The sequence below is a fragment of the Vulpes vulpes genome, chromosome 1 (assembly GCF_048418805.1).
Source record: "Vulpes vulpes isolate BD-2025 chromosome 1, VulVul3, whole genome shotgun sequence".
Lineage (NCBI taxonomy): Eukaryota > Metazoa > Chordata > Mammalia > Carnivora > Canidae > Vulpes > Vulpes vulpes.
Window position 1 is genome coordinate 33,680,833 of NC_132780.1, and position 24,939 is coordinate 33,705,771.

Below are 24,939 nucleotides of genomic sequence, written 5' to 3' on the forward strand. Positions count from 1 at the left end.
GGTTGTAAACATTGGTAACAGCCACACCACTGGGCCGCGGGACCCGAGAAGGGCTCGTGGGTGGGTTTCCTCAGGGTGCGGATGGTGGGGGGTGTTGAGTGCGAACGGGGGGGGGGGCGGGGGCCTTGGGGGCGGCAGGGGCGATGGGGGAGGTAGTAGGTTACTCTGGGACTCTCCGAGGCCGGTGTTGGTGGGCAATGTCCAGACGGCAGGCCTGCGCGCAGAGGCTCGGAGGCCGGGGTCCCGTGGGGGGCGGGGGGGGCGGGTGCTCCAAGCCCCGTGGGGACAGCTCGTGGAAGGGAGCGGACTCCAGGTCTTGGTCTCTGGGGGGCGGGCCTCCTCCTCTCGTGAACCCAAGGCTGATGGTGGCTCCCTGAAATCCTCCCAGGTGAGAAGGCAGAGACAGGATGTGCTCTGGAGCATCCCGGCTGGACCAGGACGGGTAGGCGCACCTGAGAATCTGTCCCCAAAGCTGAGTCACCAGCATGTCCCAGCCAAGCAGCAAGAGTGGCTTTTTGCCTGGGCCCCGTTTGGGAAGGCTGCTCTGTACATGGTCTTCCCCGTTATCGGGGGTATTCGGATATTTACATATATAACTATATATACCGGGATGTCAGAGGGAAGGAGGCCACCACGTCCCACGGGATTTTCCAAAACGGAGTTACTGACACTTAAGATCCTGCCTCCTTGGTTCACCAAAGGGGGGGTCATTCCCTCCATCGGATGGGAGCAGGGCAACGAACAGACTCCACAGCCAGGCAAACCTGTACGGAGCTCCAGGCACACGCGCTGTCTGGGTGTGCGCAGCCGCGTTCATTCACAGAAGGTGCGCGGTGGGTAAACCACCTCACTGTGACGCTAAAGGATGCTGGTCTTCGGGGGTGGGGGGAGCTTACCACATTGGCTTTTCCGGGACTTGTCAAACGTTCCAAGGTTTTTGTGCCACCTGTGCTCTCTCTCCCGTCCTTTGGGTGAAGATACTTCATTGCAACGACGTTTTGGGGGGGGGCGGCTGCACAGGGACGTGCCAGCGGAGCTCCCGTCTGCTGGCCCGTCGTGGACAGGCCTCCGTCCAGGCGCTGGGCAGGCGGCGTGAGCGGCCCCGTGACAGCAGACAGGCCTGCGCCCCCCCCCCCCCCCCATGATTTTCCAAGGCTCCTGATGCCGAAAATACACAAATAATGCTTTGTTCCCACTCTTTTACCTGTTCTTTTTGGCAGAGGAAGGACCGGGGCCTGACTCTTTAGTACTTTATATTGTCAGACACCCTATGGTTTGGTAAACTGAGATCCAGAGGCCGTGATTCTGGCTGCTGGCCGTGGGGCTGAGCATCCTTGAAAAAAAAAGTCCAGGGGTCCCGGACTGTCCACGTCCCCCGCCGCCCCCGAGAGGACATTCGTTCGGGGAGCAGCAACCCTCGTCCCTTAGGGCTTGTTTGGAACATGCGGCTCTCCTGACTCTCAGCGGCAAACAGGAGGCACAGGGATCCCAGGGAGGTGGCCACACGGCGCTCTGGCGGCGGCCTCCGCTTCCCATCTTTCTATGCTCCCTTTCCTTCCTCCCCGGAGTCCCTCCATTCCACACCTACAGACACACTAGCCAACATGTGCTCGCCGAATGCCTATTTCCACAGACACACAACATAAATATCCCCGGTGCAGAGAGCAGGGACTATATTAATATCACAAAATATATTAGTTTCTCTTGCCCCGTCTCTGCTGAGGTCATGAAACAAAACAAAACAAACCAAACCAACCCGCCCCAGCCCACACGAAAACAAAATGCTCTTTGGACCCAGGAGAAGCAAAAAGTGGCTCAGAATAATATCACGAAAACACCTGCGCTTAACCAAGACACAACCTGCGACATGAGGCACCTGATGGAAACACGTAAGGTGCCACCCAAGCCAGAGCTTGCCCAGACCTGCGAGGCAGCAAGATGACGTCTCTAGGACACACTCGGGGATTCTTAGGCATAGTGTGAGGTCATTCCTGTCTGCTTAGTTTTGTGGCTTACTCTCCTGGCCTCTCAGATGTCACATCCTGCCTCAGTGACCCTGAGCAGAGAAGAAAGCTGGGCCTGCCTGAGGCCGGGAAGCCCTGACAGCACCTGCACCCTCTTCCTCAAAGGGAACCAGTCCGGACTTCCCAGACTCCCAGCACGTATGCAGAGTGGGGGGCACGAGGGGAGGCCCCCTGCGCTCCCTGAGCCGCGGCTGCGGTGGTGCCCGCGGAGCCAGGCCTCAGCCCCCGAGGGGGGCATCTCTCTCAGGACGGGGCAGCCCCTGCAGGCCTCACCTGCCGGGGGAGGGCCTCATGGAGAGGCCATGTGGGGTTTCCAGGGGCTCTGTGTGCCTCACCGGTGGTGGGAGGAGGCGAGGGTGAGCTACACGCACAGGAGAGACCCTACGTACGTGTGCGGCAGGCAGGGAGGGAGGGAGGACCTGCCCCTGTTTATCTGATGGTGGGTAACCTGGGGACGGCGGCCCAGGGAGGCCGCCCCGGGAGGTGCTGAGCTCTCTGCCGCGAGACGGTGCCCGGGCCCAGGCAGCTCCCCTTCGACCCCTGGGGGAGAAGGCTCACGTTAAAAAACACAATCGTGTCGAAACTAAAACTAGCTACAGAAGAGGCAAAAGGTTGGCTCAGAAATTCCGGGCGGAGATGTGTGGCGCCCCAAGTCGGTGGGCAGGGTAACCCTTAAAGACGCAGCGGGTGTCACCTGCGGAGACACCACCTTCCCACACGGTGACTGAAGGAGCAGCGCCAGGACCAGTGGCGGCCAGAAGGTCGGCACCACTGAGGCAGCTCTGTCCCTGCCCCAAGGGCGCTTCCTAAGAGGCCGGCTCCTCTTGGGAAGGGAGGGCTCCCTGGGAGCAGTGACGGCCCCCCTGGGGACCCCCGAGGGCCCTTCAGGATGGTCCTGGGCTGGGCAGATACCTAGGGGGGGCCCCCCGGCTGCTGCCTATCCTCAGGGCACTGCATGTTCCCTGGCATTACAGAAAAAAAAAAAAAAAAAACTGGAGAGAGAAAGAGCAAAGAGGTCTGTGGATTCTCTTTCTGTGTCGAACCGGTGCTGGGCGTGAGAGGGAAATGTCTCAGTGGGCGCACAGATGCAGCACGAGAAACACACCACGAGTGAGGACAGTCCTCCATGCAAGCCGCCAGGCGGGTCGCGGCCTCAGATGTAAACGGGCTGCTCCTGGGCCGTCAGCAGTCTGTACATGGCAGCCGGCATCGTCTTCATGTGGATCTGGGGGCAGGAGGGCACGTCAGTGGGCCTGGGGCGGGGGGGGGCGTGTGGGCGCTGAGCCCATGGCCCTGGGGGGGCACCGCTTCTAACCAACAGGGGGAGGCCCCCGGTTTGAAGACTTTCCCCACCGGCCACCACCAGGGACCTGACCCCGGTGGCCCCCAGGGACAGAGGAATCCACGGCTTCCTAAAATGTTTGGGGCGGCACAAGGTTTGCAGTGAAAACCAGAGGAGGCTGTTTTCCCAGTTGATGCAATATTCTTGCTCTCACCAGGGCGGGGTGTTTTTATTTATTTATTTATTTATTTATTTATTTATTTATTTTTATTTTTTAGGGAGCAAACCCTTTCAAACCTAAGGAGAATGACAGCGGGTTGTGACTGCTCCTGCCTCCTCCGTCCCCTGCAGCTCAGCGGCCCAGGCAGCGGCCCTGGACCAGCCGTCCCGACCGCAGGAGCCCCGGCTGTCCAGGGAGCTGCCCCTGGAGGCCCCTCTGTCGATTCGATTCAATCTCAGACTTCCGCCTCCCCAGCACGTTAACTGGGAAAACGAGACGGAACTCTGGGCAGCCCCGGAGGGAAGCCGCGCAAAAGAATCCGAGTCCCAAGGAGAAGAAGAGCAAATGATGCCGAAGACACCCGCTCCTGTTTCCCGGAGCTGCCCCGGACGTGGACGTGGCTCCCACTGGGGTAAGCCTGGTGGTCGAGCAGTGTTTGGGACCAGACGGGACGCTCCCTGGAAGGCCTATGCGGGGTTGCCCGAGCATGAGGTGGGGACCCCCCACCCCAGCCCCGGCCCCGCTCCTACCTCCCCCACGGCATTGGAGAGGATGTGGACGATCTTCTCGTGTGGGGTGGCCACCACGCTCTGCCCATTGATTTCAATGATCCGATGTCCCACGCGGACGCCGCCTCTCTCAGCTATCCCCCCTCGCATGAGGCTGCAGATCTGTCAAAGCCAGAGGTCACGTCACCCCTCACGGCAGCAGCACACGGTGGGGAGAGGGGCGGGGACAGGCCTGTCCTTCCTGGACGCCCCCTCCTCGCCTTTTCATCTCTAAGAAGCTGCCGTGGTGACTCTGGGGACTTGAATCTCTGGGTTTCTTTTCACAACAAATGGGGCTTCGTGGGCCCACAGGGCCTCGCGCCCGTCCTGTGCACTTTGCACGGGGTGCGGAGCTCATCCCCGGGTGCCACGGCACAGAGTTCTGACAGCTGTCACCCTGGCTGGGCCTCGGGAGAAAGAGCTGTTTGGCCCTGTCACCAGGCCGCCAGTAGTTTCAGACTCGCAGGATACTATTTCCCACATTCACCAGAGACTCAAACAGTCAACTGCATCGCCTTCGAAGCCTGCCTGCTTTTCCGGGTCACAGTGACACGGGCCAAAGTGGGGCCAGCTGGCCGGGACGCACTCCTTCCTACTTTCTCCACCCAGCAGCCCGTGTTCAAACTCACTCCTCACAGAAAGGACACTGTGGCTGGTGTCCGCCGCGGGACAGCCGGGCACTGTGCACGCAGAGGCTGTGGGCCGCTGGAAATGATCTCCCCAGGGGCGGAAGGCTCTGGGCTCAGCCTTGTAGGGCCTAGCCACCCCCTCCCCCCAAATATATTTTGAACTTACAAAGTTGTCTTTTCCCTCCAGATCATGCACCTTTTCAGCCTGTGTTAGACAAGACCTGGGTATCCTGTGACCATGCGCTGCCTGTTTCAGAGCGCGTGGACTCTGCGGCCCTTTGGGCGCCCTGGGGTCACACTCCTCGGGTGCTTCCCACACTTCAGACAAAGCTGAGGGACCCACTGCTGTTATACAACATCCCTTTGTTCACATCCGAACAACTTCTAAAATTATTTGAATATGAACAAAGTGAATAAGGAAAATCAGCAGATACAAACAGACATGTGCCCCAAACTGTAAGGAGGAAGGCTGGCTCCCGTCCTAGGAGGCGGCCGAGGCCACTGAGATACAAGGGAACAGATGAAGGGGCTGCATGTTTCCACTCCAGCTGGGAGCCTCCAGGATGCCTCTATACCTTGAAACATACGTGAGATAACATTTGAACAACCTACAACTCTTAATGGACACTGATGGGGTAAAAGAATAGGGTTCTTCAGTCCAGAAAGATGAAGGAGACAGAGAGAAGGCACATGCAAAATCAAAAAGTCAAGGTCACAGACCTGAGACCCGGACTGTCATCAAAGCCCAGACTCACTGTGGTGGGTCCAGAACAAGGCAAACCAGGACAAAGAGGGAGTGAGTGGTCCTGAATATGGAATTTCTGTTTGGGACAAAGAAAAGGTTCTGGAAAGAAGAGCTAGTACCTTCTGTGAAGGTACTCAATGCCACCGAACTGCATGCCTAAGAATGGTTTAGATGGTAATTTTAATGCTGTGCGTGTTTTACCACAATGAAGAAAAAGAGGAAGTATGGTTTCAAGGCAGATATCCAAGGGATGAAAATCCTCTGTATCTCTAAAGTGCTATTTCAGGTTAAAAAGGCAAGGTAGAGACTCTGTGCATCAAAGCCCTGGGGCCGGGGCTGCCACCTGGGCTGTGCCCTGGAATCATAGGGGAGCCCCCTGCCCCTGTCCTCAGAGCTGCACAGCCCAGGGGGCAGACAGGTGGAGACAGGATGGCAGCCCGCCCAGCCTGGGGCCAGAGGGGGGACGAATGTGTACCAGGGGCACATCCCAGATTACCTCAAGTTGGCAGCTGGGAGGGCTGTGTGCACTGTCACCGAGACTCCGGGTCCAGGCTGCCTGAAGCACCTTCTCCTCTGGGGGACAGGCATGGAATTCTCCGCCCAGAGGGCATGTGCCCATGGGGGAAGCAGAGCTGGCCTTCACCACTCACCCCTCCCCTCGCTGGCATCTTTCGGGGGCCTGCCTGGCTCTAACAAAGTTTAAGAACACACATGGGACTTCTAGAAGAACGGGTGGAGCCGTACTTACGATTCCATTCTGGACGCTGAAACCCAGCTGGTAGCGAAGGTCTGGTCTCCGGATCAGCACGGTGGTCACTGGAGGACACCTCACGATGTTCAGCTTCACCCGGGGCTGGTTCTTCAGGCCCTGAAACGGGAATGGAGCACGGTAGACACGGCCAGCAGCGGGGGGCAGCAGAAATCAAAGCACAGAGGAGGAGCCCCCAGGAGTCTGCTGTGGTTGCGGGGGCTCGAGAAGCAGCCCCTCACGCAGGCCGATGCGGCCCGAGCAGGGACGGTCCACTGCTGACTCTACCTCCCAGGCTCCAGGGAGGTCATTCACCCCTCACACCTGTGGCTGGTGTGTGCTGAGAGCAGGTCAGCATGGTCAGGTGGGGGGGACAGCCAGTGGGGGAGCTGCGGCATGACCAGCCGGCCACCTCCATGTCGCACCCCACCGTCACCATTCATCAGAACCCATCCCGGAGATGAAAACAGCCGAACCGCCTGTCACTGAGCACCGACCCTTGCCCCCCGCAGGAGCCGCCTCCCTCAAATCTCCTTGGCAAACTGCGATGGTAACTATGCCCATTTTACAAAAGGCAAAACTGAGGCTCAGAGATACTAAGGAACTCACCCCTGTGTTCACCGGCAGTGGGGTCCAACCCCACATCTGTTCTGTTCCCAAATCCAACACCTGTTTCCAAATCTAATCCAATTCGCCTGCACCACCATCCCCCGGACAGACGACAGGAGGGTGTGTGTCGTTCTTGATGACGAGGGTTTGCTCAACCAAGAAGCCAGGTTGAGGATCAGAAGGATGAATTTGTGCCACGGAATCTGGGACTCCAGCCTGGCCCTGGTTTCAGCTGACTTTCCCGCCTGCCGGGAGTCCAGGCCTCCTGCCCTCTGACTTCCCCACTGCCTTGGACCGACGCATGGCATTGTCCTCTCCATGTGCGAGCTCTGGCAGGGCCTGGTTTAACTTCCCACCTCTGGCACCTCTGCCCCTCTCCTGGGTGCTCGGAGCTGCTCTGGGTTCCGCACGACTGAGCCTCTGGGGGCCGCAGTTTGGCTGACGAGGACTTGGTACGCACCTGCTGGCAGCCTCACCAGCAGCCCTCTCTGGTCTCTGCAACGTCTCCAGGAAACTTCTCTGGTTCATGAGTGACGATGTCACAGTGGAGCAGCTCTCCCCAGGCAGAGTCCACTGTCTGCACCCACCGTGCGGCCACGGGCTCGGTGCAGGGACCCTGCTGCTCACAGGGCCTGCGCTCAAGCTGTGTGTCTGCCTCGGCAGTAGGGGGTCCTCGACGCTCTGCCCCAGCCTCCGTCCACCGCAGGCCCCTTGTGGCCCCAACAAGCGGAGGGTGACACCCTGGGGTCCCTTCCAGTTCTAGTTTCGACTTTACCACTTCCTATGCTTTTCCCGTCCTTAGCTTATTTGCCGACAATACCACCTCTTCACTTTTATGCTTAAAATTCACCCATTTCTACAATGAAAAACAGGCTTCTTTTGGGGGGTGGTGCTCAGATATTAATGTACACACGTCTGACCCCTGAACAATGCAGGGGTCAGGGCGCCAACCCCCGGGTATAGTCGAAAATTCACATATCTAGACGTATCTGGTAACAGCCCACTGCGATCGGAAGCCTCACTGATAGCATTAACTGTTAGCATAGATTTTGTGTATGGATTCTATACTGGGTTCTTACAGGAAAGTCAGCAAGAGGGAACAAAAGGTTATTAGGAAAATCACAGGGAAGAGAAGAAATGTGTATGGTTCTGTGCTTTCTTGAAAAACACCTGTGAAAGGGCCCCTGGGCGGCTCTGTGGTTGAGCATCTGCCTTGGGCTCAGGGCATGATCCCAGGGTCCTGAGATCGAGTTCTGCATGGGGCTCCCCAGAGGGAGCCTGCTTCTCCCTCTGCCTGTGTCTCTGCTTCTCTCTCTCTCTCTCTCTCTGTGTCTCTCATGAATAAATAAATAAAATCTCTTTTTTTTAGATAAGAAAACCCCACCTGTGATAAATGAGCCCATGCTGCTCATATTTCTCTCTCCCTTGAGGGGCTCCTCCTTCTCAGGCACTGGATTTGGGAGTACTGGCCACTCACAATGTGCCAAGGTGTGTGTCAGGCGCTGGGGAGGGGGCTGCAGGCACACTCGGGGCAACCTCAACCTCCATCCCTCCATGGTCACCCGGAGGCAAACAAGAGGGAAGTATGCCCAAGAAACAAGCAAGCCTCAGACAGAGCCACCAGCTTTGAATGTTTACACCTATTAACCACTGGGGTCAGGTAGGTACGTTTGTGAGTTATGGGGAAGCCATCAGAGCGCCCTGGGAAGCCAGAGAACGACTCTGTTTTCTCAACTACCTAAAAAAAGTTCACATGGCTCTGGTGGGTTCCTTTTTGAGTGTGTGTGTGTGTGTGTGTGTGTGTGTATTGATTTAAGAGGCCTGATTTGTCCCTCAGTGAAGGAATGTCTGGATTGGGGAAATGTGCTGCAGGATGAGGCTTAAAGACATGGCCATTTGGAACAGCCCGACCGTGCACTTGCTCTGCCCTTCCTCATCAGCGCTTCGAGCTGGGTCCCATTATGCTGGATTTCTGAGCTGCCATTTTATAGGAGATGACAATTAAGTAAGCGGTCATTCTGTCCCCAGACAGCAGCAGAATTAAGAAATACAGAGGGAGGGGAGGGGAGGGAAGCCAGGAGAAGCCAGAATGGTCTCTATAGTAACAGGGAAGCCAGACCATGATGATCCTGTGGAAGGAAGGGGAAGCAGTGCTCTAGTTTAGAAAGGAAAAAAAAAAAAAAATCAGAAGGGCAGGACCATGGAGGCAATGAGCAGGCCAACTGCTCACATGCTTTGCCTACCAGTACTTGTGCCTGAGGAATTATGACAAGAGAAATAAGCTCTAGGAAAGAAAGCAATTAAAATGATTCAGTACCTATAACTATTCTAGAAATGTATTCTATTTACACAGTTTACGCCCTCATTTTTCAAGGTGCATTGGAAGATTGGTGACATCACCTGGGAGCTTGTGGATAAAGACTCCCACAGAGGACCTGTGGCATCTGCAGGTCAATGGCCACAGGAGGTGTTTGTTTTTTCTTTTTTCTTCTTCTTCTTTTTTTTTTTTAAAGACAGAATGAGAGCATGAGCGGGGAGGAGCAGAGGGAGACTCCCCATGAGCAGGGAGCCAGATGTGGGGCTCGATCCCAGGACCCCAGGATTATGACCTGAGCCAAAGGCAAACGCTTCACTGACTGAGCCACCCAGGCACCCAGCCCCAGGTATTTCAAATCAAAGTTTTTGAAGCAGCGATTTATCAGGATGAGAGGTGTTTGCTAAATTCATTGCAAGGGGCACCGGCACAGCACTGAAATATGTGATGCTACCCAGAAGCCCCGAGGACGCCCAGCACATTCCCTGGCACTGGCCCAGAGGTGGGGCGGTGTGAATATCTGCTGGGGGAGGGGGGGAAGCGGGAGGCAAAAGAGAGGTATGTTGTCCAGGGAATTTTAAAACGATATTACAACCCACTGAGAGTCTTCACCTGGTGCTGGCAATTCTGGCTGAAATCCGTGGTCAAATTCTCCCAGCCAGGGCGGGCCAGTCACATGGCTCCCAGGGCACCTCGGACGCTGGGCTGTGTCCTAGCGGGGGCTGCCGGCTCCGTCCTCTGCTGAGGGCGGCCACGGAGGCCGTTGTTCTTGCTCTCCATCTTCAGCAGTCATATCTCTTTCATCACCACATGGCCTTTTAATTCTCTGATTCCACACAGACTCCATTTAGAGACATCAAAGATCAGTTCCCGGCACAAACAAATTTGTTTCTCCTTAAGAAATTGCTTAGATGGTGCTCTGCTCACAGAGCAAGCTGTGTGTCCACCCTGATGCATGGCCCAACAGAGAGAAGATGAGTCCCCGAGTGGCCCTGGGCCTGGCACTGCCATGTGCTCTCAGCCTCCCACATCTGGTCCGCCTCCTTGGACCTGGATGCGCTTGTCTTCTGGAGAAACCCAAGCAGGTCATCTGTGCCCCTGGGGTCTCTGATGGCTCATCTGTAAACCAGGGGCCCATGAGGGATGGGGCTGACTGTTGTGAGAGGGGAGGGAGGTGACCGAGGTGGCCAAGAGCTGCCTAGCAGGTGCATGTTGAGCATGGGCATGAGGTCCCTGGAAGCCTTTTTGGGCTCCTCTTCTCCAAACCTTTCTGGCCCGAGATCTGCTCCCCACATGACCTCACTGACCTCTTGCTCTCAGCTCTCTGGATGGATCTCTCTCCCCCACCTTTGAACTTCCATGCTCCCAAGGTCATCTTTCTCAGCCTCAGCACTTGGGATGGTTCTCTGCTGCGGGGCTGGGCTGCTCCCTGCCGGATGTCTGGCAGCCTCCTCCCATGAGATGCTGGAGCACCCCTCCTCTCTGGCTGTCTCCACCTAAACCATCTCCAGACGTTGCCAAGCATCTCCTGGGGAAGGGGGTGCGAGATCCCTCGGCTGAGCAGCATGGCCTCAGGGGCTGACCACATACCCGAGTGACATCAGGGTGGCCGAGTGACCTGGCTCCGCTGCTGACAGCTGTGTGACCTTGAACCATCACATCACCTTTCAGTGCCTCAGTTTCATTACTTGTACAGCAGACACAACAATAGTACCTCCCCTCAGAAGGCTGCCAGGAGCAAACATGCACATTCTCAGAATGGTGCCAGGGGTACGGCACTCAGCAGCTGTGAGCTGCCCTTCTAAGCGTCCCGTCTCCCCAGAGGGATCAGGCTCCTCCTGAGTGCAGACTGTATGTAACGTGTGTCTGGTCCCCACAGCCCCTCAGGGATTCTTTCGCACACACAGCATTTCATAAGTGACCTGCTCACTAGAATGAATGGGCATCTGAGAACCCTGGCCAATGTGAGCACATGGCCAAATGAGGATGGGATGGTCCTGTGTCCCCAGTCTCAGCCCCCAACCCCCGGCCTCTCAGCATTATCACCAGATCAGCCTTCCCTGGCTGGGCTCCGAGCTGTCTCTGGCGCCTGCAAAGCCAGTGCACTGCCCATCAGTTCGGAAGATGAGTCCCTGTGTGGTCCTGGGCCTGGCACAGAAGGTCACCTTCCTCTGTTTTATCTGTTCACCTATGTCTTACTCCTCTTTCCAAGCCCACCTTAAAAATCAGGTAAAATTCTCCTCCATGCTTATAGCACTTCACCTCTATGTTGCCTCTTAGGGTTCACTGAACCCTTTTATCTTGTTTTTAAAAAAGATTTTATTTATTTGAGAGAGAGAGACTGAGTGAGTGAGCAGGAGCAGGGGGAGGGGCAGAGGGAGAAGCAGACTCCCCACTGAGCAGGGAGCCCAATGCGGGGCTCGATCCCAGGACCTTGGGATCATGACCTGAGCCGATGGCAGATGCTTCACCCACTGAGCCACCCAGGCCCCAACATGGAACCCCTTTAATTATGAATCATCTTCCTGACATTCTGGCTTCACCATAGTTCAGCTCAGCCTAACAGAGGCCCAACACATGCCTGAATGAATATGAATGTTCAAAGTAGATTCTTCAATCTTTTTTTTTAAGTAACCTCTATACCTGATGTGGGGTTTGAACTCACAACCCCAAGATCAGGAGTCACAACTGACTCTCCCAACTCAGCCTCTAGGTTCTTTAATCTTTAATGTCTATTAAGAAAGGGTAGAAATTATTTCAGTGTAAGATGTAACAAGAAGAAATTAAATGAAGCCAAAGAGGACAGTTTTTTCTCTGGGTGAGATAATCTTTTGAGGAATCAGAATATATCTGTTTCACTAAAAACGAAGAGGCACCCAGCCCTGCATCCTCCACACTCACTTTGACTTCCCCCCACCCCTTGAACAGCTCAGCCATGGATGTCAGCTTTTGTGACTTTCCTGAGTTTGGGATAATTATTATATGGATCCCTTCATTCCCTGTGCCCCCTACACACACACACACACACACACACACACACACACACACAGCTACATTCTAGTTCATAGGCCTTCGGGAAACCCCAGGGGATGAAAGTGAGTCATGGAACCTGTTTTCCTGTGGGGTCATGGTGTGTGGCACGGAGCTAGGGTCGACAAATCCTGTGGTGAAGGAGCAATGCTCCTACTGGCCATGCAGTCAGCAAGTCCGAGTGTGCTCGACAAACTACACACGGGTGCTTTGTTTCTAAGAAGAAAATCTAATTTCTTCCTCACAGATATTCACATTTTACTCTCACGTGAGGAGCTATTCTCAGCCTTACACAAGAATGTCCGTTCAGGTGGAACGAGAATTAATTATGCTCAGGTGTGAGAGGAAACATGCAGCCTGTACCAGAAGATTCCCCCTTTTGCACGGCACCCGGCACGTGTGGACTGCATTACGCACGTTCTGGGGAGGACGTGCTCCCTTGGATCACAGCCACGGATGCTGCCAAGGAAACCGTGCTCTCAGACTGGAAGCATTTCCACTATTTGTGTAACAGGAATGGCCAAGCACCTCGAGTACATCTAGCTGACTGTAGGTGACTGTCTGGATTACTGAGCGGCAGGAAATTTGATTGAGGCTGAGTCTAGGCCTAGGAAAAGGGTGCTGCGATTGATTAGTGGTGCCTACAAAAGGCACAGTATAGAGAGTGGTGTTATGTGCGCCAAATATACTACTGTCTGTGATCTAGAGATGATATCCGGGAGGAGTCTGTCTTAGTAACTTGGGGGTTCAGAGCCTGAGTGCAAGCCCATGCCTTTTGTATCCATGTCCTCCTCAGCCCGACACCTGGTGCATGTTCCTAATTTGAATGACTGAAAAGCAGTCACGTGTCATCCATCTCAGGTCAACACCATTAGTCACCTTTTCCCACTTTGCAGGTACCTTAATGATGCTCTGGCAGGTGGACAGAGGCAAGCCCACCAGGCTGGTGCCGTTTATGGACATGATCTGGTCCCCGATATTCAGCTTCCCTGATTTCTCAGCAGGGCCCCCATGCATCATGTTGGCTATGATCACGGTTGGCAGGATGGAACCCCAGCCAGACTCCACGATCACCACGCCTAGGATCTCTCCTTTCTGCTTCTCTATAAATACCTGAAAGGAAAAGACAAAGCCAAAAACCCGAATCAGCATCCTCCCAGGGTAGCAACACAAATCGAAGCTTTCCCCCACGTCCTGTCCCACCTAAAGAAGAAAGGCATTGCCTTGATGGCTCTGACCAAGACCAGTGCTGTCTTCTCTTGATTCCATAGCATTTGGTAAGAAATGATGTAACAGTAGGTCCATAGGGTTTCTTATAATTCTTGTTTCACATAAGCAATCATGCCTTGGCTGTATGAACACAAAGGGCGCGGGGTGCCTTTTTGTATAGTCCTCGGGGAGCAGGGAGAGAGGCTGAGTGGGTGGGGACTTCGGGGGTGCGTTAAGGTTTCTGGAAATAGCTTTTGGATTCTATGCACAGGCTGCCCTACTGCACAGCGCTTCACAAATTCTCTCCAACATTTAAGTTTCTGGAGTTAAAAATAAACAAATAGATGTTACAGAAACATTTCTTTGCAGGGAGTAAGCTGAAGAAAAATGAAAAAAAAAAAAAAAAAAAAAAAAAAAGGATGCTAGGGTTAGTGCAACCAAAAAGGTTGCAAGTGCAAGTAGCAAGACCACGTTCTAGATGGGCTTACTTCTGTGTGGCCTTCCTCAGCAGGGCAGAGAAGACAAGAGTCAGTTTTGGATACTGGCAGCGTGGGAAGGTTTGCAGGGACACCACCAAGGGGCAGGACACCTTTTGAAAGCCTCTGACAAAGAGTGTGTATATGTATCTATTTATTCATATTCACCAATACACGTACACTCAAACACACACCGTGGTGGCGGCTGCTGGGGCCTGACACGGCCCCTCACAGGCTGGTGTCCCTTCTCTCACAGCCAGCCACTCTGCTGGGGAGCTGCCCAGTGGGAGACACTCCCCATTATGGGTGGTGGAATTATGTTCCCCTTGAAATTCATACGTTGGAGGCCAAACTCCCAGGACCTCAGGATGGGACCTTGTTTGGATACAGAGTCTTTACAGAGGCAGTCAAAGTAAAGTGAGGTCATTATAGTGGGCCACCACTCAGGTGGCGGGTGTCCTCACAGGAAGGGGGGGTTTGGCTGCAGACACATGCGCAGAGGGAAGCCCATGTGAAGACACAGGGAGAAGGCCGTTCTCTCCCAGCCAGGGTAAGGGCCCGGAATACACCCGGTCCCCCCCACAGCCCTCCGAAGGAACCGACCCCCCAGTCTGCAGGACTGTGCTAAGGCGGCCCGAGCACACCACCCCTGCCCCGTGTAGGTGGTGTCCGTGACTGCCCGGCATGGGTTCGAAGGCCTACCGACTCCTCTGGCCCAATGTGGGAACAGAGGACATTAGTGAGCCAAGAGATCACTTTCTCCTAAAGGCCCTTTTGTCTACTGGATAAAACCCAAGCCCCTCGGCTAGACTTCCAAGCCCCTGGTTCTGACCTGAGCCCTGTGTTGGCCTCTCTGCACCCTCTCGCGCATCCCCAGTGCTCCACTGTGCACGGCTCCCCAGACAGTTCCTGAGCTTTCTGACCTTCAATGCTTCTGTTACTTTGGCCCAGCCCTCTCGAATCCTTCCTGCTTTCCGAAGACTACCTGGACCTCCAGACCGAAGACTACCTGGACGCACCTTAGATGGCTGCGTTCTCCTCCAAAGTTCTGTCTGAAGCCACAGGGCCACCCCCGGAGCAGCGCAGCACCTGTCACCCGTGCCCTGACACCTGCTCCACTCTGTCCTAACAGCTGTCTCTGACTAGTGCTCACGCCTGGCACTGTCACTTAACTTTTCTGCACCCTTTCCTAGATAGTGGGCTTGGTAAGGGTGGGCTTTAGGTCCTGTTCACCTCTGGAAGCCACCCCAAACTTAGCTCACGGCTGCTGGGAGCAGGGGATGTTCCATCCTGGGGACGGCCCTCCACAGTGGTGTTTAATGACAGGCCCTTAGGAGAGGGGAGCCAGAGATGAGCCTGAGACCTCACCCAAGTCCTGCCACCTCCCCCCGTTCCCTAGCTGTTCCACCTTCCTTCCATGGTGGGGCTCCCCCGGGGCCTCTGCTTGGCTAGCTGAGCTTGAGGTACATACATCTTTGCAGTTCTCCGACTTAGAGAAGTGGATCAGGTCATCGTTGTACATGTCCTGGGTGTTGAGCAGGTCACTATATTCCTTTTGGCTGAGATCTTCAGGATTGATCCCGTTGGCCCTGAGGAATTCCTGGTAGGCCACGCTAAATGCCTGCCCAATGGACTGTGCGATCAGCTGGGCCTGGACAGGAGTCGAAGAGTGAAGACAGAGGTCAATTGGGCGGCCCCGCTGGTGTGCTGCCTGGGTCTCGGCAGGACTGGGAGCCCCGGGCGTCAGCTAGGCCAGTGGGTCTAATCCCTGCCAGAGGCTGCTCTCGGAATTACTAAGGACATGTTATATTATGACAATAAGCACAAGGCAGCTACTGGCATTCAGCGGAGAGGAGTCAGAGATGCCCGTACACATGAGCACCCAGAGCAAACCATCAGAGTCCAGGACTCAACTTCAATTTATATAAAACACAAAGGCATTCATTGCACGGTTCTACTTCACATGGAACGTTTCTAGAGTATAGCTTCTGTGTCAAGTGAGAGAAGATAATGATTTGCTTTGTCCAGCACTTTACCAGAAGTAAGCTTCATGACTTTGGAAAATGATTACCATCAACGCTGTTCATGGTGTCTGGGTGGCCAGTAAATCACATCACCATCAGCCTACACATTTGCCGCACAGAGAGGCATACTGCGTGAGTGTGTGGTCTACATATCTATTTTCTTTTCCTTTAAAAAAGATTTTTATTTATTCATGAAAGACACACAGAGAGAGATGCAGGCACCTTGTGGGTAGCCTGATGGGGGGACTTGATCTCAGGACCCCAGGATCACGACCTGAGCCAAAGGCAGAGGCTCAACCACTGAGCAACCCAGGTGTCCCTACTTATCTATTTTCTTACTGAGCCATCAATTCAAAATGTGAAATACAAGTGTTAATAATATTCAGCTAAATACTATGTTCTCACATCCAAACCTGTTCCTCGAGTCTGTATAAGCACCTGACAGCTCCATTATTCCTTCCAGAATGGCCAGGCCCAAGCATTTACATCCTGTAGTAAGTACAACTTTATTTTAGCTTTCTTTCCTTTTACTTCTCTTCTGTGTTACATTTATGGCCATACATTAGCTTGTGAACAATTTTTGAAAAGGGGAGACTATATAATCTCCGAATTTTATTTCAGAGCAGTAACGGAGCATCATGAAACATCTGTTGTATAAAGTGGGTTTTGGGGCTTCCTTGAGAACCCTGATTGGGTCCAGCCCCACATTTTCCAGGTGAGGAGACTGAGCCCCAGAGACATAAAGGTACCTGCTTGAGGTCACACAGCTCACAGCGAGGCACACTGGTGGTTCTGTGGTTCTTTCTCCAGCACTGGGCTTTGGTAGCCTCTCCCTGCACTAACTCATCCACACTATGGGTGTGGCCAACCAGCAGCCACCCGGTACTTCTCACATGCCTGTGCTGTATTAAACACTATCCGAGGATGGTCACAGAGATCCCGACATCAAGCCTATGGCTGATGGAAGGCAGACAGTGCCACTGGCCCTCTTCCTGGGCTCCTGAGGCCATGTTTCAGAATTTAGAAATTTTTAGGATTTTAGAAAGGTAAAAGATGCATATATCATATATTGTCTAAAAAACCCCAAACCATTAGAACCTGGGGAAGTGCCCTATAGACAAACTAATATTCCTGCAAAAAAATGTGTAAGATTCATGGTAAGCTGGACAGATTCTGTAAATTGTCTCAAGGCAGTTCTGGGCAGGTTTATCAGCCTTCTGGGCAGGTTTATCCCCTTTGCTTTTCAGAGTTTTTTTTTTTTGTTTGTTTGTTTTTTAGATTTATTTGAGAGAGAGAGAGAGAGTGCATGAGCATGAGCCAGGAGAGGCAGAGGGACAGGGAGAGAATCTCAAGCAGACTTCATGCTGAGCATAGAGCCCAGTGTGGGGCTTGATCCCACAATCTTGAGATCATGATCTGAGCCAAAATCAAGAGTCGGCTACTTAGCCAATTGTGCCACCTGGGGGCCCCTCCCAGAGCTCTTTAGACTTTGGAATTCTAGGTCTGTTTTATGGTCCCCGTTGCACAGGCAGGAACAGCAGGTGACAGTGAAGGTGTTCACTCCCTGGGAATGGGGTGACTCCGGGCACTGAATCCTGGCTGACTGATTGCAGAGCCCACCCCCGCACCATGTGGGATTGCCTCTCCGCAGGAAAACAATGAAATCCTCCAGAGCCATGTTTTACACACACACACACACACACACACACGCACGCACAATGCTAACCTCCACGTCCCTTCCTTCCCTCGCCTTCACTGAGTTTGGCTGAAAGCAGCTAACAGACAGTGAAATTAGAACTTGCTGCATGGCCGTGCTTTACTTTTCCCACTTGGTGACTGGGGATGTCACCAGCCACCACGAAGACCCATCGCCCTGTGTCCTAAGATGCTACAGGTGTGTGAGGGACATGGATGGAGACAGACAAGGAGCAGCGCGTGTGCTGGGATCACGGAGGGGACACATGCTGGTGTCACTGATGGACACGCGTGAGCAAAATTAGCCCAGCAAGGGAGGCACTGTCATGTCATGCAAGCTCAGTGGCCTCACAGCCTGTACATGGAAGCAGGATCCAGCTCCAGCTCCCCAGGCTCTGGAGCCAATGATCTTCTCTCGTTCTTTGCCTCAGAAGAATAGGGGTAAGAGTCCCAGGCCCACTCTCTCCTGTCCTAACTCAGGCTCCCCGTTCCTTCCTTCTGCCGGGTACTCTGAGGTCAGGCATCCCCTCCTTAAAAGCTGCAAGCCAGGTGCAGGTGGCAAAGGGTTACAGAGGTGTCTGTGTGCCCAGGGAGCGGAGCTAACTCCACCTTTTTTCATCAGCTTGCAGAACACAGGAGTCTTAAGCTTCTACATTTAATTTTCAAAACTTCTTGAGAAACTTCTGAAACTCATTCTCTCCCCGTCTGCGAGGCTGGCCTCAAGTTTTAAAGCAAGAGCAGGGGAATGGCTGGGAGAGGCTCTCTGCCTACAAGCTCTCCACCTTCTCAGTGATCTGGTCCCCGGGGGTCTGTGGTCCAGAGAACCGGACCAGGAAAGGATGGTGCAAAAAGTGGGAGCCTCTCCACGTCCCCGTGGCTGCAGCTGTGACAGCTTGAATCCCTGGGGAAGAGCAGCTGGCCTCTGCCTCTGCCTCTGCCTCTTGACTTTCTGCAGGCAGGCAATTTACTGCAGCTAGGTGAACACTCCCCTGCAGAAAAACGGCCTCCTGTAAGGAGCCAAGGTACCCACGGGCAATTTCTCTTTAAGTAGCGAAGGGCTCTCTGCTCAACATGGGAAACAGAGCTCAGGGTACTGTGGCAGGATAGAAATCAGCATTATCAAAGGCACAGACATGGCCCTCTTGTGAGGGAGGGCTCTGTGGCTCCAGACCTTCATGGGGCTGTGGCCCTGGCCCTTGAGGGAGCTTCCAAGGCCTGCCCTGCTTTAGGGGAAGTTGGCCGCTGATACAGCTTGAAGCCTGGAGGCCTCTCTGGCCGTTCCAGGGATAAATGGGAAAGAAGCCAAATAGAAGAACGGGCCCTGTCTCTGTTATAAATGAGTTTTCTCTGTTGACCACGTCACCTGGAAAGACTGGGGTCAAGAATCACAGGTTTTGTGACAAGAGCAGCAGCTGGTCTTAATAAGGACAGGAAGTAGGCAGGTGGTGCTCCTGCCACTGGGAGGTAGGAGCAGGAATCCTAACTTTCCTGTGGTCTAGAGGACAATCCTACATAACCAAGAACTGTCCTCCCCAAAAGCCCTCATGCCCAGGTGAGATGAGCTCGGGGCCCCCATGGGTCTGGCCATCTGACCACATTCTGTCTACAGTTCTCTCCTTCTAAGCTATCCTCAAATTATACCAGCAGGCTCCTGCCTCAGTGCCTTTGCACTTGCTCTTTCCTCTCTCTCAGTTGATACAGGTCTCTCTTCAAGTATCATCTCCTCAGAGAAGACTGTTGATTACCCCATCTGAAATAGCTCCTATCCCAGTTTTATTTTTCCATATAGAACTCCTCACTATCCCATTTTATATTAAGTATATTTACCTATTTTATTTTCTGTCTCCCTATAAGCTTCGTGATGAATACCTCGTCTATCTATTCAGCCTTGTATCCCTAAAACAGTGCTTGACACATAGCAGGTGCTCAATAAATACTTGTTTCATGTATGACTGATGAGACTGATTCAGGTTCTGAGAAAAAGAAAGAATCTGGCCCACCCGGGGGTCAGCCAAGGCCACCCAGAGGGAGATGAGAGGAGGCACCCTTACATCCTCAGACTCAAAGACGTGGCAAATCATCTTATACTGCCTTTTTCCATCCTGGGATGGGTGGGAGGCTTCCACGTTCTCCTGGGAGTTGGAGCGGGGCATTCGCCTGCGTGCCATCAGGACGACGATGTTCCCGATGTCTGCTATATAGGAGATGGTCCTCAGAGGGTGGTCCATCATCGTCTCCTGGAGGGCACAAGGGAGAGGATGCTAAGTCCAGCACAGCAGCTAATGGCCCACAAGAGAGCCTGACACCCTACAGCCCGGTCAAGTGCAGTCCACATGCGGGGGGCTCTGGGGTTCCCTGCAAAGATTCAGGCCTGGGGGCAGCTCCCTCGACTGATGGTAAGTCAGAGCAGAAAGTGGTCTGTGGTACATGGGGGGAAAAATTCAGTCATTTTTACAGCCGGGAGAATCTCTGGTGGAGAAGTTAAAAAAAAAAAAAAAAGATAAAAGGATGCCTGTGTGATGGCTGCATTTTGAGTGTGTGGATGCGTGATTTTAAACAAAATTTCTTAAAAGGCTAATCTGTTCCAGTTAATGAACCTTCTCATAAAAGCTTACAAGATTATTAGCAAACGAGATCCACGGTGTATTTGTTCTTTGATCTTTAAGGGAACAGTCCCAAGAGCAGCACCACCCCCTCTCCGGCAGCAAGTACTGCAGACATGACCTTCCAGTGTGTTCGGGAGCCAGCAGCTGAGTGAGGACAGCTGCTCTCGGGACGAGGGCACAGACGCTGAGCTGCCATGCTGGGCTGGGCACGTCACCCCCGGGGAAGGTGGCAGGCCGGCTAATACCTGTGTGTCGGCATTCAATACTTTGATTCTCTGGGTAGAAATGAAGAGATCCACCTCGGTCATTGGCTGAGATTCACCTTCAGGAGCCTGAGAAGAAAAACGCACCAAGGGGAAGCTTAACACCTTGCCCCGACTCAAGTGCACGGGAGCAAGGTTAGCTCACACACAGAAGCACGGAGACACAGTCACCAGAACAGCCACGCTGACTCCAGATGGGGACTGCCAAAGCTGAGGGGACTCACAGACGAGAGTTAGCATTGCCAGGTTATAGGGAGAGGTGGAGTCCCCTCTGCTTCTCCACCTATAGAAGCAGTGGCTCACTACAGATTTGGCTCTACGAACAATGATCGTGAATGGCCCTTTCTGCAAGGCTTTCAGAGCCCAGCAGGCTGAGGAACAAGGGCAAGTGATCCATACCGCAAGGCCTTGGAAAAGTTACTTAGAATCTGCTCCGATCAAGTGATGGGGGGAGGGGCGGACATGACAATGTTTATAGCAGGTGCAAACAAAGTCATCTGGATGCAGTTCTGGTAAGAGGGTCTTCATGTTCACACACCACCACGGCAACACAGAAGCAGTCCTCACTCCTAAAGCCACCCCAATACGAAGGAACCCGGAATGCCTCAATGCCCCCTGGATAGCCCATAAGCACCTAGAAGCTCCATAACCAAAAAAAGCCCATCCGTCTGGTTCGTTTGGGGTTTAACTCCGCACAGGGTGGTTATTAGCGAGTTTTCTTTTTTGCATCCAGCAATCTGACAAAATCCACAAGTCAAACATGACTATAATTGAAAAGACCCAAGTCCTTGCCGCATTAATGCTCCTGAAAGGTGGGATTCTCACTACTGTGGGAATCATTTAGCATCTCCAATCTGCTCCCTGTTGTTTCTCTGATGTGAAATGACTCATGAGCAACAGAAAAACAGCCACTTTAGGCAACTCAGTTTTGAGAAACGTTGGCTAATGGGGCGGTTCAAAAAGAAATCTGAACGAAAACTTGCTGGATGCAGAAAACAAAAACACAAAATAATAAAAAGGCAAAACATAAATAAACGAAAAGAACAGGCATAACACCAAGCTGATGAAGTTGTTTGTACTGCACCTTCTTTCTGCTTTTGGCTAATTTCTGGGCCATCTGCTTAGCATGGAACAAACAGAGACAGGAGAACAGTTAGAAAAGAATTTGCAGAGACTCAAAGTCGAAAAGGGAATTGACAAACTAGTATCAATAGTGGCATAAAGCATTTCTGCGTGAGGAAGACTGGCTTTAAAAAAATCCTACTCTATAGACAATTTCCTCACTCAAAATTTAGTAGGTGGCAAGGGGACGTAGGAAGAAGGGAATGTAGTGAGGTGCTTCGTATACTCAACTGCAATCGATGCTTTCAAAGAACCAACTTGGTTCTGTTGATTTTCTTTACTGTATGCCTGTTTGCTATTTCGTTGATTTCATTATACATCTTAATTTCCTTCTACTTTCTTTGGGTTGAATTTGCTGATTTTTCCCCCCTAGCTTCTGGAGATGAAAATTTAAATTGCAAATATTTAAACTTTTTAAAATAAATAAACTGATGTATTTATTTAAAGCCGTGAATCTCCCTCTAAGCACTGTGTTAGCTGTATCTGACAAATTTTGATATGTTGAGATTTAATTATCACTTCAAAACATTTTCTAATTTCCAGTGATTTCTCCTTCAAACTTTGGATTATTTAGGATTGTGCTATTAATTTCAATACATTGGGGGATTTTCTAGTAATCTTTTTTTTCCCTGATTTCTGAATTAATTGCACTGTGGTCAGAGAAGATACCCTGATTCCAGACCTTTGAATTGTGCTGAGCCTTAGCCCTATGGGATAGACCATGACCAACTGTGGTGAATGTCTGGTGGACTTCAAAAGATGCATCCTTCAGTTGTTGCGAATAGTATTTTATCAGCTGTTGACAAGGTCAATTAGGTTGGTTAAGGGCACTGGTCAAATCTATGTACTTACTGATTTTTTCTTGCCTGCTTGTTCTAAAATTTACTAAGAGGGCTGTGTTAAAATCTCCAACTGTTACTGCGGATTTTGGTTCTGTCAATCTTTTATTTATTTATTTTATATCTATGTTACAAGGTACATATGTATTTAAGATACTTATGTCTTCCTGTTGATCTTTTTAATTTTTCTTCATCTTTAGTAATAATTCTTGCCTTAAATATTAATATGGCCTAGTCCTAACCTGAAATAGATGTAATATTCCTTTTGCTCATAAGTAGAAGCTAGCAGTGTTGATTAAAACAAGAGAGAGAGAGAGAGACTGCAGCCGGACTGTCTAAAACTGAATCCTCACTCTGCTATCTACTAGTTGTGTGACTTGGAGCCAGCCACTTACTGTCTCTGTGCCTCAATTTCCTCATCTGTAAAATGAGGATAAACACCATATCTACCTCATAGGGCTATTCTGAGGATAAAATAAATACATGCAAAGCTCTTAGAACAGTGTCTGGTGCATTATAAGCACTATAATTGTGTTTGTTGTTATAGGACTATAATTCACCTATGTCAGAACACAATTCTTGGCTTTTGGTAAGGCTTTCTAGGCACACACAGATCTTGTACAAATAACAGTAAATCAATGGCCAAACCATGAACCCTGTTGTGGTGATGGGGGTGGATGGAAGATCGTCTGCTCTCTCACACTACTTGGTACTCACCTGTGGAAAAGCCCTTTTGCTCCCAGCAGCACACCTCTATTTCATTAATGAGTCAAATGTGTTGTTTGTCCTAACTCATTGTGGAGAAACTGGATGAGTCAGAGATCCAAACACCAAGTACCTAATCTCTGGGAAACTAGGGCAGCCTTGCTCCTGCAGAGCCACCCCACAGCTCTTCCTGGTGGTCATGAACTCATGGTGAACAGTCTGCCCTGGAAAAAGTCAGATGGCAGGAAGTATACAGAGTGTCCTAACTGCTGCATGTGATGGTGGAAATGTGTCTGCGTCCAAAGAGTGACCTGATGCCAATGCTATGCCACACTACATAGATTCCTGTGTGGGATTCAAGAGTCCTGCTGGGGGCTGTTCTCATCTGCACCAGCTATAATCCTCATGATGAATGACTGCTGCGAGATCCTAATGTTTGTGTGTGTGTGTGTGTGTGTGTTTTCTACCACTGCCCCTGAAATGATCTTCCAGGAATATAAGAATTTCTATTATTTTTGATACCAAAACCTAAAAGCTATTAGTCAAAATTCTTCACTCTAAGGAACAGTGATATGAAAGGGTCCTGTCAAAGGAAAATAAGTCCACTACAATGGAATAACTAAATTTTTTTTTTCTGGAATGGGTGATGAGGAAAGAGAATCCAAAGGGCAATCTGCATTTCATAATGGGCATTCTAAAGTAATTTTTATGAAGTGAAAAGTATTTTACCCACTTAAAGTAATACCATCTTTTCAACCACACAGGATATTCAGGGTGCCCTTAAATAAATTATTATTTAAAATTTACACATGACATCGGGAGGGGGTGGGATCTAGAATGAGAAATTGCAGTAGCAGAGGAGCCAAAGAGAACCATACGGCCAGCATGTGTCATAAAGCAGGGAATGACATCATCTGTTTAAGTCCTCTCGTTTCATGGGATCGATTACGGCTTGTCTCCCCAGCAGGCTGTGGTGTAAAGGACACAGACTGTGGCACTTGTCCACCCACTCACTCCACAATATGTCCTGAACATTCCCTGTTGAGACTCTCTAGGTTACTCATGCTGGGGAAACTCCTGATGGCTCTAGCTTTTCCTCTCCCCGGTTGACATTAGCTGAGCACTTGCTATGTGCCAGTATCCTTCCAAGCAGTTCACGTGTATAGCACTGTGAAAGCTTACAGTAACCCTGTGAGGTAGGCACTACAGTATTCTCGTCTTGCAGAAGTGGAAACTGAGGCACAGAGAGATAAATCTACTTGCTCAAGCTACTGAAGAGAAAGAATAGAGATTCAAACCCTGGATATCTCACTCCAAACCACTGGTTGCGCAATGTAGGCAAGTTTCTCATCTATAAGGTTCTCAGTTTGTCTGTAAATAGAATTAATAATACCTACCTCACAGGATTCCCCAGCCCCTCCACTCTGAGGAGTCAATGAGATCATGTATGTGCAGGACCTGCTGTAAGTGTTAATAACCTCTTTATTAATCACAGACTTCTCCGAGTCAGATGGGAAATCATGTGGCTTACACAAAGCTTCAACGACAGAGATTTTAATTCTAGAATTAAGTCCTGATTTTTTGACATTTCAAGAAAGCCTTTCCATGAAAGAAAATTCTGATTTTTTGAGACAAGCTAGTAAAGACAAATATGAGAATGTTTGATAATGGATGCTCCTTACAAAAATGCATAGACCAAAAAACATCCAACACCATTTGTGAGCTAATCACACGAGCTTCACAAATGTAGAAAGAATGGAGACACATATGCCACACTCCGCATGGACATGAAGCTGGTTCTGTGGCTCAGGTAGGGCTCAGTAGGTGAGCCCATCTTCTGGCCAAAGAGCA

At 51.6% G+C, this 24,939-nt stretch overlaps 1 protein-coding gene across 2 annotated transcripts in view; it reads right to left on the reverse strand.

Annotated features, from left to right (window-relative positions):
* Positions 1–1,210: 1,210 nt before the first annotated feature.
* The window catches only part of APBA1 (amyloid beta precursor protein binding family A member 1), a 197,592-nt gene continuing 173,863 nt past the window's right edge, over positions 1,211–24,939 (reverse strand). The window contains exons 6-13 of one of the 2 annotated variants that reach the window (XM_072762341.1): positions 21,507–21,539; positions 20,405–20,491; positions 19,605–19,790; positions 15,306–15,485; positions 13,050–13,262; positions 6,197–6,316; positions 4,057–4,197; positions 1,211–3,249 (exon numbers count right to left, since the gene is read on the reverse strand). In XM_072762341.1, coding sequence (XP_072618442.1) covers positions 3,178–3,249; positions 4,057–4,197; positions 6,197–6,316; positions 13,050–13,262; positions 15,306–15,485; positions 19,605–19,790; positions 20,405–20,491; positions 21,507–21,539 — 1,032 coding nt within the window. In that variant the 3' untranslated portion in view covers positions 1,211–3,177. The remainder of the gene's footprint in view (positions 3,250–4,056; positions 4,198–6,196; positions 6,317–13,049; positions 13,263–15,305; positions 15,486–19,604; positions 19,791–20,404; positions 20,492–21,506; positions 21,540–24,939) is intronic. The other variant, XM_072762344.1, reaches the window with a different exon arrangement.